This window comes from Leptidea sinapis, chromosome 20 (genome assembly GCF_905404315.1).
Source record: "Leptidea sinapis chromosome 20, ilLepSina1.1, whole genome shotgun sequence".
NCBI classification, from domain to species: Eukaryota; Metazoa; Arthropoda; class Insecta; order Lepidoptera; family Pieridae; genus Leptidea; species Leptidea sinapis.
The window spans coordinates 3,989,807-4,003,480 of NC_066284.1; the positions used below are offsets into that span (position 1 = coordinate 3,989,807).

General features: G+C 34.8%; 1 protein-coding gene across 1 annotated transcript; it reads left to right on the forward strand.

Annotated features, from left to right (window-relative positions):
* Positions 1-11,904: 11,904 nt before the first annotated feature.
* Positions 11,905-13,147, forward strand: LOC126970323 (uncharacterized). The gene has a single exon (XM_050816170.1). The coding sequence runs from the start codon at positions 11,948-11,950 to the stop codon at positions 12,929-12,931; it is 984 nt and encodes a 327-aa protein (XP_050672127.1). The 5' UTR covers positions 11,905-11,947; the 3' UTR covers positions 12,932-13,147.
* Positions 13,148-13,674: the final 527 nt, after the last annotated feature.

The following is a 13,674-nucleotide window of genomic DNA, read 5'->3' on the forward strand; positions in this document are numbered from 1 at the left end:
GTGAAATGTGGCTTGTGTCTATGTTATTATTCATTCATTTTTTACTTCCTGTTATTGAAACAAATAAACAAAATAAGAAATTACATAACATTACACAATTTCACGTCTGTATTCCTGAAGGGTTAGAGGTGTATTTTTTCCACCCACGTTTCACTATGTTTAATTCCCACGTAATAGGGGGCGAGCATCTACATTTCTGAACTATGGGCTGCTAGTGAGAAATTTCCTACGAAAAACTCAATAACTGTCCCATTCCATACCCATGCCGGGTACAAACCCGGTCCGGGAATGGAGTACATATTATTAATACGAGGATGGTCAAAGATATCCATATTTGACAAAAAAATTCCGTGAAGAACAATTTCGTAATAGGAGTCTATTAGAATTATCTTTATTGGATAAAACATTTTTGAATTAAAATGTCAAGACTCATTTGCCCAGTAATAAGAAGAGCTACAGTGCCATTCAGACCAAACCATAATAATGCTTACACATTTTTGCTTCACGGCAGAAAAAGGTGCCGTTGTGGTACCCATAATCTACAATTACAAATTTGGAATTATTTTCAATGTAACTTGAAGAAAACTTCAAATAATTCTACATTGAAATGCTTACGTAATAACTTATCAAAAATGTGAACTCATTTAATTTCGAACATAATAAACAAATCTTGAATTAAAAATGGTGCAGTGGGTAGGGTATACATTTACCTTTAGAATAGACATTTACACACACACAGTAAATATCGTGTTTCAAAGCACAATTCAAAGAGTATTTACGCAGACAGGCCGATCTTTTCAACCTAACATATTTAAAAAAACACAAAGTGTAAAAACACAGTTACAATTACACTAGTTTTTATCTTTTAAACGTGTTTTATTTAAATTTGTAACACTCGCGGTAATCAGAGTAAATACTAACATAACATAGTTTCATAATAAGATTAGAATTAAAAAAATCTTTATTGGGTAATACATAACTACAGTAAATACAAATTTAGAAGTATTTTCAATGTCAGCTAAAGCAAATGCTCATACAAAATAACTTTGTCTTCATGGCAAAATGAGAACACAAATTGCTTCACAGCTGCAATGAATCGTAGGCATTTTACTATTATCTGATATTATGTCACATCTACGTTTTTCATCTGTTTAAGGTCAAAGAGAGTTGAAAAAAACAGCTGATTAGGGTTCAGGGAATCATAGTTTTTGCGAAAACTTAGCATTTTAAATATTGTATTAAAATATAATGCTAATTCATTTCTGACTTCACATAGTCATTAGAGATGACCTAAGGAATGTCTGGTTCAAAGCCATAATACCCATTTAGTTTCACCTTTATATAGTGACGAACAAAAGAATATTTTTTTTTATTTTACTTTGACTTTAATCATATTGCTTTACGATACTAACGTTAACATAGCACCAAAATATTGTTTTTTTTTTATGAAAATAAGGGACGATACAAGCAGAACGCCGTGCCCATTACAATGCAGTGCCGATCAGGATTCTCGAAAAACCCCAAAATTCCAATTGCGCTCGTCACCTTGAGACATAAGATGTTAAGTCTCATTTGCTCAGTAATTTCACTAGCTACGGCGCACTTCAGACCGTAACACAGTAATGCTTACACATTACTGCTTCACGGCAGAAATAGGCGTCGATGTGGTACCCACAATCTAGCCGTCATCCTGTGCAAAGGAGCCTCCCACTGATTAGGTACTAGTTAAGTAGTAGTCCACTACAAAGAGTACCAGCGAACAAGATGGCTTCCGCTGATAAACAAGTTTGTGGTATTACGACTCGTCCACATACAAACAACAATAGGGAACGAAATGTTACTCTTTCACTCGCGTCACGCACACGTACTCTTTCTCTGTCGTTCCAAAGCTTCCGCCGGCGTTATCTATCTATCTATACATATAAAAATAAATTGCTGTTCGTTAGTCTCGCTAATACTCGAGAACGGCTGGACCGATTTGGCTAATTTTGGTCTTGAATTATTGTGGAAGTCCAGGGAAGGTTTAAAAGGTGAATAAATATGAAAGTGTTCGGAATTAAATAAAAACACCAATTTTGTTTTTCCATTGATGTGTCCCCCGTCGTCCGATATTTGTTTTGTATGGACATATTTTCTATGAGATAATTTATTGACGCACGGTTTGACAATTCTGCTGTGAAACGATTTCATTACAAGAACAGGGAGCATATCTTACGAAATAATTCTTGATGTTATGATATATTATTGACAAATTAATAAAAATAATTATTTTATTTATTATATACAGAACAACGTCTGTCGGGTCAACTAGTTTAGAATAATATTAAGATCCGACCTAAAAGTCATATCGGGCTCCCTCTAGTAATTCTAATAACTTCTGTATAAAATGTACTCAATATCTTATATATTAATACTATTGAGAACGCGTGTGAAAATTTTGAGTTCGGTTAAGCATTTAAGGCGTGAAAGTGTAACAAACAAACTCATATTTGCATGTATAATAGCTGTAATAATTACTTTTTCGAAATTAATTATCATTATCTTAATCACTCTATAAAATATTTGCTCTTTTTTTCTCTATTAAATGTAAGAGAGTAGGAGACAACTAGGTACAGAAGTGGGAGGCTCCTTTGCATAGGATGCCGGCTAGATTATGGGAACCACAACGGCGCCTATTCTGCCGTGAAGCAGTAATCTGTAAATATTACTGTAAACTGCACTTTCGTCAGATATGGCTCCATCTTTCCAGTGTGTTTCGGTGAGCTCCAGCATGTGAACGTTCTTCTTTCTGAAGAAATATGTTTATTTACATTCAACTCAAGAACTCAACAGAGTTAACTTTTAAATTACCAGTGGGACGCTCCTTCGCACAGGATTCCGGCTAGGTTATGGGAACCACAACGGCGCCTATTTCTGCCGTGAAGAAGTAATGTGTAAATATTACTGTATTACGGTCTGAAGGGCGCCGTAGCTAGTGTAATTAATGGGCAAATTAGGCTTAATATCTTACGTCTCAAGATGACGATCGCAATTGTAGTGCCTCTCAGAATTTTTGGGTTTTTTAAGAATCCTGAGCGGCACTACATTTTAATAGGCAGGGCGTATCAATTACCGTCAGTTGAACTCCCTGCTCGTCTCGTGCCTTATTTTCATAAAAAAAGTAATAACGCCTATGGTCAATAACCTTGTCCACAAGGACATAAATTCCAGAGATGAATTTATATGACTTGATAAGATTTATTACACCGTAGATTATCTTTTTATTAGAGTCAATGTGATGTTGACATTATTTTTTGTAATTATACCAGGATATAGGGAGATTCAGGGTCTTTGTATTTAAGAAATGTTAATTCTTGCCTTTATATTAATAATGATAATTGACGCAACTTTCAAATCAAATCAAATTATAAATCAATGTTAAAAATCAAATTATGAATGTCAAAACAATATATTTTTTCTTATTGAATCTACTGCTACTTCGTAAAGGGTTGAACTAATGAGAAGAAGTAGCAAGAAACTCATTGCCACTCTTTCAAATCAAGATTTACATTTTCATAGTTTTACAAATCATTATGGAATTAATTACAATATAATATGTAAAGTGACGCAACAAACATACTCAAACGTCAAATAGTCAATGCCTTAAAAGCCTTTTCACACGAATAGGTGCTAGATGACAATATTCTATTTATTAAATTTTATACAATACATTAAAAAGTTACCTATTCATTAAACACATGCTTCCTGTTGAGTTCAGTTATATCAGGTTTAATAGACACTGTACCATATCTTTCCCATATTACGTATAGCTTGTTCTAGGGGTCCCAGATAACGAAAAATTTTTAATAGAATATACATATTTATACATAAGTACATAATATTTAAAACAACCGTGACTATACGAGTCAACACAACATCTATCGGGATTTGAAACCGTTATTAAGTCAGGACGTTCAGCTGATGGTAATTGATACGCCCTGCCCATTACAATGCAGTGCCGCTCAGAATTCTTGAAAAGCCCAAAAATTCTGAGCGGCACTACAACTGCGCTCGTCACCTTGAGACATGAGATGTCAACTCTCATTTGCCCAGTACTGTTTCACGGCAGAAATAGGTGCCGTTGTGGTACCTATAATTCAGCCGGCATCCTGTTCAAAGGAGCCTCCCACTGTAAAAGATCAGGAAAGACTTACGAAACTTATGCCCAAGCTCAGTAAATTGATGTTGCCTCGTACACCAATGCTTGGCAAACGCTCTTTATACGATTTTTTGTTTAAGATTGTTGCACAAAAGGGCGTACGAGTGTCACCTGGTGGTCAGTGGCCATGCCCGTAAACTTTTTTTTATGGAAATATGAGACGAGACGAGCAGCGTCCAGCTGAAGGTAATTGATACGCCCTGCCTATATTACAATGCAATGTCGCTCAGGATTCTTGAAAAGAAAAAACATCTGGGCGGCACTACAATTACGCTCGTCACCTTAAGACATAAGAAGTTAAGTCTCATATGCGTCCCACTGGTAATTTAAAAGTTAACTAAACATATTTCTTCAGAAAGAAGAACGTTCACATGCTGGAGCTCACCGGAACACACTGGAAAGATGGAGCCACTTTACATCTGACGGAAGTGCATTTTATATTTATATATAGTGAAGACCTGTATAGCCGAGTGGTTAGCGATCCTGCCTACTAAGCTAGAGGTCTCGGGTTCGAATCCCGGTAGGTGCAAGCATTTATATGATGAATATTGATGTTTGTTTCCGAGTCATGGATGTTTATATGTATTTATGTATATTTAAGTAAGTAAATTGTATTAAATATATCGTTGTCTTGCAACCCATCACACAGGCTATATGCCTAATTTTGGGCAAGATAATTTGTGTAAAAGTGTGTCAATATTATTATCTAATATATAAAATTCTCGTGTCACGCTGTTAAACTTTGAACTCCTCCGAAACGGCTTGACCGATTCTCATAAAATGTTGAGTGCATATTGTATGGTAGGTCTGAGATTCGGAAAACATCTATCTAATCTTTTTCATTCCCCTAAATATTAAGGGTGGTCCACACGATTTTTTTTTTTTTTTTTTTTTTTTTTTTTAAATTTGTTTGATTATGAGTCAGCATTAAAAAATGTATACAACTTCAAATTTTCACCCATCTACGATCAACATTAAAAAAATATAAAAATTTTAATATCGGCAATACAAGGTTTGCTGGATCAGCTAGTATTTATTTATTTATTAATTATAATATAAAATGAAGCTTATTAAAAATAAGGAAGATAGACAAAGTCAGAAACGCCAGGATAAGAGAGAAAAACCAAGATCACCGATACACTCACACATGAACTGGCACTGACATGGAAATGGGCTGGACATATTGCACGGTATATCGACAGGAGATGGACTAGAGAAATTACACGAAATTAAATGTAGGAAGACCAATAAAACGGTTGGCTGATGACATAGCACAATCAGCAGGAACAGAATGGATGCAGAAAGCACTGAACAGAAAGTTGTGTATGAAGTTGGAGGAAGCCTTTTCCCAATCTGGGATCCATATCTAAAAAATTCTAAAAACAAAATAACAATTGGACTTAAACCATAGTTAAGCATATGATACTAACAAAAAAAAAATTTTTTTCAAATGTACACTTTTTATTAGAGATATGGAACAAATGGCTATATCATCATTATTATTATTATTATATATAAAAAATTCCTAATAATTTTGTAAAATACATATCTTTTATCGCGGCTATTTTAGTATCTACCTATTTCTGATTATATGTTTTTATAAAATGATGGTGTAAACAGAGTTTTCTAATATCTCTGTATTAAGTAACTAGAAAAATATCTTATTTTATTACCAACATGTATTATTTCTTTTGAATGGTTGAACTCAGGTTTAAACTATATAATAGTATCTTCTATAAAAATGAAATACGAAACTATGAACGAAGTTGCAACATGAACAACTTAATGTAAACAAGTCTGGAAGTATTGGACCCAACGAACAGGTGTATCATAATGAAGAATTTGTAAGTAGGTAGCCCAAGAGGGCATTCATTAAGAAATGAATGAAAATTCCAATCAAGTCAACATATCAATGAATGAACTTGATCACAATTTCAAATTCATCGATCGTTTCAAATTCATTCATTTATCGCTTTATGTCGGAAGTGAAATTATTGCTGTTGCTTTAAAATGTAGTTAATTAAAGAACTGGTTAAAATTACCATAATTCGAATGATTTGCGAACGAAATTATTTGGACTACAGATTTTTTATTGTGCTTGTCACGATTTTGAATGTGTTCCGAGCAACTATTTTATCAAGGAATTAAAAGTAATTGAGGAAGTAGTTCCGTCGCAAACAACTTTTATTTTTTATTTACGCCAGGCCTTGGTAACAATAAACGAGTATAGGTGTAACCTCGATGTATCAACAACTTCCACTACTCGAAATATATCACTATCCTTTCCCTTTGAGTCATAAAACCTCACTTTACCAGTAGGAGGCTTCTTTCTACATTATGCCGGCTAGATTATCGGTAGGTACCACAACGACGCCTTTTCCTCTTATAATGTGTAAGCCTTATTGTGTTTCGGTCTGGTCACGAGCGCAATTGTAGTGCCACTCAGATTTTTTGGGATTTTCAAGAATCCTGCAGTGCAGGTAATGTAATGCAAAGCGTATCAATACAGGCATCATAAAAAAATTTATTCGAATGTGTATGTGAAAAAACCTTCCATGGGCATTCGCACCACAAGAGTCAAGAAATGCGCAGTCGGCCCTTAAGATGTGTGCATGTCCTAAGATTAAAGGTCCCTAAGAGTTCGGCAATTCTGCAGACTGTAGAAGATTCCACTAACGAAGCAAAAAATTGTTGTGATTGGTGGTGGTCAGATAACAACGTGATGCGGGTGAAATTGCGGACTTAGATTGAAGATGGACTGGTATTGAAATAATTTTTCATGTCAATAAGTTAAATTACCTGAAAAATTCATCCAGATCCCCCTCGATATACACAATCTAACGCGTAAATAAGAGATACATAGACAAGAGCTAAAATCATCAATGACGTTCTATATATATGTCGCAGGGAAATGATAATAACAGAGATTTGGTTAATTCCCTAAGTGATGTGATTAAATCACGGAGTATGTTTAAATAACAGCACGATTTTATCATTTCTCTAAACAAATCTAGTGATTTGATCAAATTCCAGGGTTGGTTTCGTGAAATGACAATGAGTGACGCAAAGAGCGTAGGATGTGTGTTGTGTGTTTTTTTTTCTAATATTATGGGCCCCGCCTAGCTTCTACTTGGCCTTTTGGGAAACTTTTATCTGTTTTGAGGTTAGGTTACATTAATTTGATTTTCAAGAGACTCTTGCGTGAGAGTGGAGGAGTGACTCTCCACCTGCGACACGATACTAAATTCTTACCAAATTATGTCAAAGTCTTACCAAATAAACCTTATAAATACCAAAGAAAACACTTTTTGTCATTTCACGGAACCATCTCTGGCATTAGGTCAAATCACTAGATTTGTTTCGAGAAATGTTAAAACCGTGTTGTTATTTTAACATCCTCCGAAATTTGACCAAATCACTGTTTTTATCATACTCGTCTCTTTCATTAATCGAAATCTCTGTAGCAATAATATTTCGGGTCTCACTTGAAGTTCGTCGTATAGAATTTCTATACTAGTTATAAAAAAGTAAGTGACTTGTAACAAATTGGGAAAAACTTAGAATTTCGATATATGACACCAAAAAAATTAGTTCAAACAAGCAAAGACGCATCGAACACTGTGTTATACCGGCACAATAACTCTTTGACTACCATCACACCTTTCATATGTACTCTCCTATTCTGGGTACCCTTACGAAGATAAGTAGTCGGTAACGTAATCCTTGAGGGTTCACCTCAGGAAATCCAGAAAACTGCCCTAAACGTAACTTGATTAAAAAAAAGACAAACCATGACCCATAAAATTTTTATTAATTTTTTTTATTCCAATATTATGGCTGCGTTTGGAACTACGATGAAGTGTGTAACTGGATGTGACAAACAAAAAATAATACCGTACATAAAGTAGATCACATCAATATTCAATGCCTTTGTCAGAGCTTTTTTTTGTGTGTTGATCGCAGTCTTGATTTGTGATCATAATTTGTAAAGTACGGTTGGCAGCCCTGGGCGGTAATGCGTAAAACACGAGAATTAATAATATAATATTATTATGAAACGAGAATCAAAATATGTTAACAGTCTCTTATCTGTTACGCAGTTATTGATTAATAACAGTTTAATATTCTATGATCGTTTCATAGAGGTACCGAGTTGTCAATCAAATAGTTACATGAGTACAAATTAAACGTTTAATTAATAATTATTAGCGTATTATTTTGGCGCCAACCTTGAATCAATAATAAGTGTTGACATCTGCGTGTGTATGTTTTGAATGACATAAGTGCGATGGATACATTTAGTGATAATCATTCCCATATTAAGTTCATTGTATGATATGAAGCTATTGAAGAATGCTAATTTGACATTAATAATATGCATATTAACACCAAGTATCTAGCATCTAAGCATGACGATACAGTTTTATATGTTATGTACTTGTTTTTTATTGGATACGAGGACAGTGAAGTTTTGAATCATCGAAGGGTAACTGCAGTTCACAAATGGGAGGATCCTTTGCACAGGATGTCGGTACCACAACCGCACCTATTTCTGCCTTATTATTGTGTTTCGGGGTGAAGGGCGCCGTAGCTAGTGAAATTACTGGGCAAATGAGACTTAACATCTTAGGTCTCAAGGTGACGAGCGCAGTTTTAGTGCCACTCAGAATTCTTGGGTTTTTCAAGAATCCTGAGCGGCACTGCATTGTAATGGGCAGGGCGTATCAATCGCTGTGAAAACTTCGACATTAACTGAGTTTGAAACTAACCTCTATTTTGAGCAATTCACGCACTCTAACACAAGAGACACTATCTAGACGTATAAATTATAAAAGGTTACCAATAAAAAGGTTATCGTTGGTCTATTAGATAATGTCTTAAGTTGTGAACTCAACCAAACGGCAAAATTTTGCAGAATACGCATCGATCCAGTTACGAGAATACGCATCGTGCGATTTCCCTAAATCGGGACATGATTTTATCACAATCGGAACTGAACCGTCAATTTGTGTTACAAGAATTTGAAATTTATCTTTTTTACTTAAGGTCACTTCGATTCTATTTTTGTTTTGTTACGAGAAATTGGGACACAGATATCAAACACCAGAGGATACTCATGTTTGCCTCTGTCATCCAGCTGTAATACGTATTCGTTTCCCTTTTTGATTCTGCTGTAGTTTTTTTAAAGAAAACGTTACGAGGATAGCAATGCGTTCAACTAATAGTAAACGATACACCCTTCTCAATATAATGAAGTGGCGAACATTATTCTTGACTAAATCCAAAATTCCTAGTAGTATCTTAATTAAGCTTGTCACTTTGAGATAGAAGATATTAAGGCTCCGTTTAAATAAGGCCGATGAGTTTCTTGTATGTACTTCTCACGAGCTCCACGCTTTCCAAACATGACAGATTCACTTATTTAAATGATATATTTATAATAGTACAATACTAAGCTTAAGCCTATTTGACTTCAACTTTTACCCATGATTCTAAGTCAATAAAAAAGTGTGTGTGTGTACTTATGTACGTAACAAAACAAAAATCCCTATAAAAATATTTACGTTTGTAGAAAGAACAATATTGTGATAAAGAAGGTATTAATGAAAATATTATTATACCAGTGGGAGGCTCCTTTGCACAGGAAGCCGGCTAGATTATGGGTACCACAACGGCGTATATTTCTACCGTGAAGCAGTAATGTGTAAACATTACTGTTTCTGTCTGGAGGGCGCCGTAGCTAGTGAAATTACTGGGCAAATGAGACTTAACATCTTATGTCTCAAGGTGACGAGCGCAATTATGGTGTTGCACAGAATTTTTGAGTTTTTCAAGAATCCTGACCGGCACTGCATTGTAATGGATAGGGCGTATCAATTACCATCAGCTGAACGTCCTGCTCGTTTCGTCCCTTATTTTCATAAAGAAAAAAAAAAGAATAACCGGATAATTTAATTGAATAACCTGTAATTTAATATCAGTACCACATCATTATTTTAAATTGAAATTTAATTTTATTACACTCCATAGGTTGTGTGTCAGTAGACCACTAAATTCCTACAAATACGTCCTATATAGTCCTCTTAAATACTGTTTTTAACATTGGATCTCGAGTATCTATTTAGAATACAGATCTTACTAATCAATCCTGAATCTGAATATCTATATTTCATTATTGTTTTCCAATTCTATATACCTAGCATAGAAGAGGTTTATCTGTTATATTCATACAAATACCATGCTCAAAAAAAACACTTCATTATCCTTAAATGGATTCAAAAACGAGATCACTAAAATATTCCATAGACCAGTTACAAAATGTCAAAATTATTCTCGGAGTGTCTATTTTGGATTGTGATTGAAGGTTGGAATCCTGAATCTGAATATCTATATTTCATTATTGTTTTCCAATTCTATATACCTAGCATAGAAGAGGTTTATTGTTATATTCATACAAATACCATGCTCAAAAAAAACACTTCATTATCCTTAAATGGATTCAAAAACGAGATCACTAAAATATTCCATAGACCAGTTACAAAATGTCAAAATTATTCTCGGAGTGTCTATTTTGGATTGTGATTGAAGGTTGGAATCCTGAATCTGAATATCTATATTTCATTATTGTTTTCCAATTCTATATACCTAGCATAGAAGAGGTTTATCTGTTATATTCATACAAATACCATGCTAAAAAAAAACACTTCATTATCCTTAAATGGATTCAAAAACGAGATCACTAAAATATTCCATAGACCAGTTACAAAATGTCAAAATTATTCTCGGAGTGTCTATTTTGGATTGTGATTGAAGGTTGGAATCCTGAATCTGAATATCTATATTTCATTATTGTTTTCCAATTCTATATACCTAGCATAGAAGAGGTTTATCTGTTATATTCATACAAATACCATGCTCAAAAAAAACACTTCATTATCCTTAAATGGATTCAAAAACGAGATCACTAAAATATTCCATAGACCAGTTACAAAATGTCAAAATTATTCTCGGAGTGTCTATTTTGGATTGTGATTGAAGGTTGGAATCGGCCGTTAGAAGCTTGATGTGTTCAAGGTTCTTTTTATGAAAATAAGGGACGAGACGAGCAGCACATTCAGCTGATGGTAATTGATACGCCCTGCCCATTACAATGCAGTGCCGCTCAGGATTCTTGAAAAACATAATTCTGAGCGGCACTAAAACTCTCGCTCGTCACCTTGAGACGTAAGATGTTAAGTCTCATTGGCCCAGTAGTTTCACTAGCTACGGCGCCCTTCACACCGAAACAGAGTAATGTTTACACATTACTGATTCACGGTTATGGTACCCTAATCTAGCTGGCATCCTGTGAATAGAAGCCCACTGCTAAAAGGTTCCTCCAAATGTTTTGTTATTTTTATACCATTAAAAATATTAGCATTTTAGGAGATACGTATATATTGCCAGGATATTAAAAATGTACAGTACAAAGTTCAAGATAATATTCTGGACTTTAGAGATAGGTGGTTTGTTCCAACTGTCATATCTTTGAGATTGTTGATTGAATACAGAATACGCCTTATCAGTTGATATGTACCTAATTCACTTACAGCTGTTAGAGTGTTAGTTATTTTAGTGTGAGTTGCTTTTTATACGCGAACATCTATGTTGATGACGCGAAATAAGATATTGCGTCACAGTCGTTAGTTTATAAGAGCACTCGTTCGATTGATTGGCTTAGTATTGATTGCGACACAGCAGAAGACCGATATGGCTCTAACAAACGGCGCGGTTGTGGCAACAGATATCAAAGCGTCGGCTTTGGAACTGATCGGCAACACGCCATTGGTGGCATTGGACCGCTTGCACCCAGGACCTGGGCGAATTTTAGCAAAATGTGAATTTATGAATCCCGGAGCATCGATCAAATGTCGTTCAGCATTGCACATGATTCAAAAAGCAAAAGAAAGTGGCGAATTAAAAGAAGGGGCTCCCGTTCTCGAGGTAACATCAGGAAATCAAGGTGTTGGTCTTGCAATCGTCTGTGCCATTGAGGGGCATCCTCTGACACTAACTATGTCTAAAGGAAACAGCCTGCAAAGAGCCCTTCATATGGAGGCTCTGGGAGCAAAATGTGTAAGAGTACCACAAGTAGAGGGCACCTATGGCAACGTGACTCTTGCGGATGTAAAAGCCGCTGAGGCAGTAGGCATGAAGATTATTGATGAAACTGGTGCTTACTACGTGAATCAATTTAATAACCAGGAAAATGCAAATGCACATTATGTAACTACCGGACCTGAAATTTGGAAACAAACCGGCCATCGCGTCGATGCATTTGTGGCCACGGTGGGAACAGCTGGAACCTTTACTGGTGCATCTAGGTATTTGAAGGAAAAGAATCCCAATATAAAATGCTTTGTTGTGGAGCCTGAAGGGTCTCAGCCTATTGCGGGTTGTAAAATTTCTAAACCTTTGCACTTATTGCAAGGTTCAGGTTATGGGTGTGTACCAAATTTGTTCAATTTTGATACTTTGGATGAACCGCTTAGCGTGACTGATGAAGAAACTCTTCATTACAAGAAATTAGTGGGAGAAAAAGAAGGACTTTACGTCGGATACACAAGTGCCGCAAATGTCGCTGCAGCTGTTAAGTTGTTAAATTCCGGAAAAATACCTGAAGACTCGTGGGTTGTGACAATTCTCAATGACACCGGGCTTAAATACACGCCCGTAGCAGGTGAATCTAATTAATGCAAGATATATTTTATTTAGTTGTGCTATTATATATAATTAGTTGTTAGAAATTGTGAGTAAATTATAAGTATTAACGAAACGCAAATAATGTTAGAAATTTAACTTTGAAATATTGTTAGATGTTTATAAAACATTTTATGTTAGCGAGTGATTTAAATTAGGTATTTTATAATTTTATTGATTTTTGAATAAATAAATTATTTTACAAAAAAATATGTGGTAGTTAAATTAAATATACCTTTAAACAGAATTCGTGTACTCATATATTAGTCCCCCCTCTGATAAAAATCATTTTTAAAATCTTAAGCCTTCAAATTGTAGTACTAAAATCTTTTTTGACAGTGTTTGTGTGTGTTTATGTTATTCTTGCATTAGATAAACACTGTTATGCATTAATACTTGAAAGAAAAATCGTAACGAGAGATGTACATACCTACCTAAATTCTTTATTATAAGGGGAAAAGACAACTAGAGTCTAAGTCGTCTTTTCTTTTAAACTACTAATCCTCCTCTGTATATTTCGAGAATACGGCGAATGCTACAACAGATAAGGACCATTAGCCGGTGTTAGATGGCCTTTTTGAAAGGTCAGTGCAATCACCTCGCGAATAATTAGTGTAATTTCTAATTAAATAATAGAGTACATATAAAAACAGAATTAATGGTTGGTATATTAAGTACTATTCGTTGAGTTTCAATTAATTATAAAATCTGAAATTATTTTAAACGTTAATAGTAAG

Bases quoted from the DNA above. Each gene is read 5' to 3' on its own strand.
- LOC126970323 (XM_050816170.1), top strand. From the start codon at position 11,948: ATGGCTCTAACAAACGGCGCGGTTGTGGCAACAGATATCAAAGCGTCG.